Genomic DNA, 3,594 nt, shown 5'->3' with positions numbered 1-3,594 from the left:
CTGGTGGACCTCCTGATGGCCCCTGGATTTTGGCCACTGTGTGACCCAGAGTGTTGGACTGGATGGGCCACTGCCCTGATCCAACATGGCTTCTCTAATGTTCTTAAAACATTACTTGTCAGCAACGGCTGCTATGTCAGAAATGGCCTTAAAACTTTTCAGATATTCAACATGACGCTTACTTTTGGCGTCAGCCTGGGAAGTGAGGACGGGAGAAAAAGCTTAAAGGACAGGTTATTTTTTAAAAAAAAAATACACCCACCTTGTTTCTGAGGCAGAAAATCCATTCTCCATTCGGCACTTTCCTCACGAATGAAAGCATATCGAACAACAGTCAGTTTGCGGCCTGTAAATAACACCTCATTGTCAGTTTTCCCCTGGTGGATTCTGAGGGTGAGGTCAGCTCCGAGAGTCAAGGAGACCCATCACAAACAATTAGTGTCTTCTGAGAGAAAACCACAGCTCATGCCCACCTGGGTGGCTGCTGCCCTCTTGGCCCTGAAGCAAGGCCTACTTCGCACCAATAACCCCTGTGCAGAACAATTAATGAACAATTACCGCCAGTGTTCCCTCTAAGCTGAGTTAATGTGAGCTAGAGCTCACCGTTTTTTAGCCTCCGGCTCACACATTTTTGTCTCAGCTCAGGAAGGGATGGCTCCAGAACACACTAATTTATGCAGTAGCCAAATCACCTGCTCACAACTTTAATGCTGGTAGCTCACAAAGTAGAATTTTTGCTCACAGGACTCTACAGCTTAGTGGGAACACCGCCTCCCGTTTTTTTCCAGACCTTCGTGCCTAACCCACAATTTGGGAAACGATATTTTTCTAAAAATGCACGATGTATTCCTTCTTCCGGGATTTGTGCACACCTATTTTCTCTTCCCTTCTTCCTCTTTTTATTTTAAAGAGCACGAAACGGCGACGGTGCCTCTGATGTGACTTGTTCGTTGCGGACCGCTTGAAGACCCGTATCTAAGACCCGACTGCCGCCTGCCGGACGCGTGCAGGAAACTGAGGTGGGGATGGAGTGACAGGACACTCCCCTATGCGGAAAGAAAACCGGCGCGACAAGCAGAGAAAGGAGATAGAGACATTTTCCATCTTGTGCTGGGTTTTCTGTTCGGATGGAGGGGCTTGTTTGGAATGCAGAGGGGCGTTCGAACCTGGAATCCATTGCCTGCAGTCCAAACTGGTGGCGGCTTCCGCTTCTTCATACTTTACACAACGCCATCTGTCAACCAGGTCTTAGGCAGGTGAATGAGGTGGTACAATAGACAGCAGCAGTTTGGTGTAGTGGTCAGGAGCGCAGACTCTGATCTGGGAGAACCGGGCTTGATTCCCCACTCCTTCACATGCAGCTGCTGGTGTGACCTTGGGTCAGTCACAAGTTCTCTCAAGAGCAATCCTCGAAAGAGCTCTCTCAGCCCCACCTCCCTCACAGGGTGTCTGTTGTGGGGAGGGGAAGGGAAAGGAGATTGAAAGCCAAGTGAAGGGCGGGGTATAAATCCAATCTCCTCTTCTCCTTCTCCTCCCAACTGCTGGGGGTAGAGTCTAATTTTGAATGTTCGTTAAAAAGAAAACAAAACTCTCTGGCCACAGAAAGCCAGTGCTGGAGGAGGCAATGTCCTGCCCCTTTCCTTTCCTTGCGGTGCTCGTTTTCTATTTGCAGGGAGTTTTTAACATAGGGAAGCAAAGGTGAAACCCCCCACACCCACCTGTAGACCAATACAGTGCAGTCTATCCTGTCAGTTCAGGAGATGTGGAACTGTATGGTATATAGACCAATTGCAGAAGCTAAGCAAGGTCGGTACTTGGAGGGGAGACCACCGCGGAAGACTGCAGAGGAAGGCCACGCCAAACCACCTCTCCTTAATGACTTGCAGAACCCTTGCTGGGGTTGCCATAAGTCAGCGGTGTGACTTGAAAGCCCCTGACACATACATAATGCCAGTTCAGACTGCAGGCCAGGGGGAGGGGTGTGTGTCAACGTTATTAACGCAGGGAAGATTTGAACGGGCCCGTATGAAGAGCTATACTCTCAGCCCTCTGCTGCCTCTTTCTGCTACAGATGTAGCCCAGGATGTAGAAACCCTTCCTTAATTAGAGTGGCAGACTCTAATCTGGAGAACCAGGTTTGATTCCCCACTCCTCCACATGAAGCCAGCTGGGTGACCTTGGGTCAGTCACAGTTCTCTCAGAGCTGCTCTCTCAAGAACAGTCCTCGAAAGAGCTCTCTCAGCCCCATCTACCGCACAGGGTGTCTGCTGTGGGGAGAGGAAGGGAAGGCAATTGTAAACCGTTTTGAGACACATGAGGCCTGCCGGGTGACCTTGGGTCAGTCACAGTTCTCTCAGAGCTGTTCTCTCAAGAGCAGTTCTCTCAGAGCTCTCTCAGCCCCACCTGCCTCACAGGGTGTCTGTTGTGGGGAGGGGGAGGAGATCGTAAGCCGCTAGGAGACTCCGAGTGAAGAGCGGGGTATAAATCCAATCTCCTCCTCCTCTTCTTCTTATAACGCCTCCCATTTTCCTTCCCCCACTGTGTGCATTCAAGTTGTCACCACAACCTTGACACCATTAATAATTCCTTCCCTCTGCTTCTCTCATCTTGCACTCGGCATCCTTCACAAGCAGACACATTCAGTGTGCCAACGGTAGCACGGTCTTCCTGTGCCTGACGACTGCAATAAAGCCTTTTTTAAAAAAAGAGAGAGAGAAATTACAGTACTGTGGTGTGGTCTGTTTTAGTTTTTGGTCATTTTGAGAGCATTTTTCAATGCACTTCCAAAATCTGAATCTTGTTCACCACTGCCAAGCTCCTCCAAGGCAGATCATTCTAATTCCCATTTTACAGGTAGGAAATTGAAAGGAGGAGGGTGAGACTTTAGCAGGTTATCGACAAGGACAGCGGGATCCAAATCCAGCTCCACCACATCCGCACGTCAACACTCTATCCCTCAAAATAGACATTTGTCTGCAGGAATATGCATGCTTTTGTCCTTGGAGGAGAGTCAACGAGTTAGTAGCAGGCTCCACGCCTCCAGTCTGGTGTAGTGGTTAGGAACGCGGACTCTAATCTGGGATAAACGGGTTTGATTCCCCACTCCTCCACATGCAGCTGCTGGTGTGACCTTGGGTCAGTCACAAGTTTTTTCAGAGCTGTTCTCTCACGAGCAGTTCTCTCAAGAGCTCTCTCAGCTCCACCTACCTCACGGGGTGTCTGTTGTGGGGAGGGGGAGGGAAAGGAGACTGTAAGCCGCTCTGAGACTCCTTTGGGTAGTGAAGGGGGAGGTATAAATCCAATCTCCTCTTCATTCCTCTAGGCTCATAGCACAGTCCCCTGTCCTAAGAGCCAGTACTTATAAGCGAGAACACCAATACAGTAAAGTGCAAAAAGATGACGCAGGGGAGGCCGAAGCTACGTTAAAATACCTGATGGGCTTTTAATAATTAATTCATCAACACCAAAAATCTGGCCGCAAGCGTGATCGAACATGGCGACGGAACAAGCATGGGCGCGCGTGTGTGTATTTGTGTGCGTTAAACAAGCTCAGACAGAAACAAGCGGCGGGAGGGAGACCTGCGGGGTGGGGGG

General features: G+C 49.7%; 1 protein-coding gene across 1 annotated transcript in view; it reads right to left on the bottom strand.

The window, feature by feature from the left end:
- Positions 1-111: 111 nt before the first annotated feature.
- The window catches only part of PCSK1N (proprotein convertase subtilisin/kexin type 1 inhibitor), a 17,959-nt gene continuing 14,476 nt past the window's right edge, over positions 112-3,594 (bottom strand). The window contains exon 4 of the mRNA XM_015411507.1: positions 112-195. Within this exon, the coding sequence (XP_015266993.1) occupies positions 112-195 (84 nt within the window). The remainder of the gene's footprint in view (positions 196-3,594) is intronic.

This window comes from Gekko japonicus, unplaced genomic scaffold (assembly GCF_001447785.1).
Source record: "Gekko japonicus isolate JY-2015 unplaced genomic scaffold, Gekko_japonicus_V1.1 scaffold6184, whole genome shotgun sequence".
Lineage (NCBI taxonomy): Eukaryota > Metazoa > Chordata > Lepidosauria > Squamata > Gekkonidae > Gekko > Gekko japonicus.
This window is presented reverse-complemented; position numbering and strand designations above follow the sequence as displayed.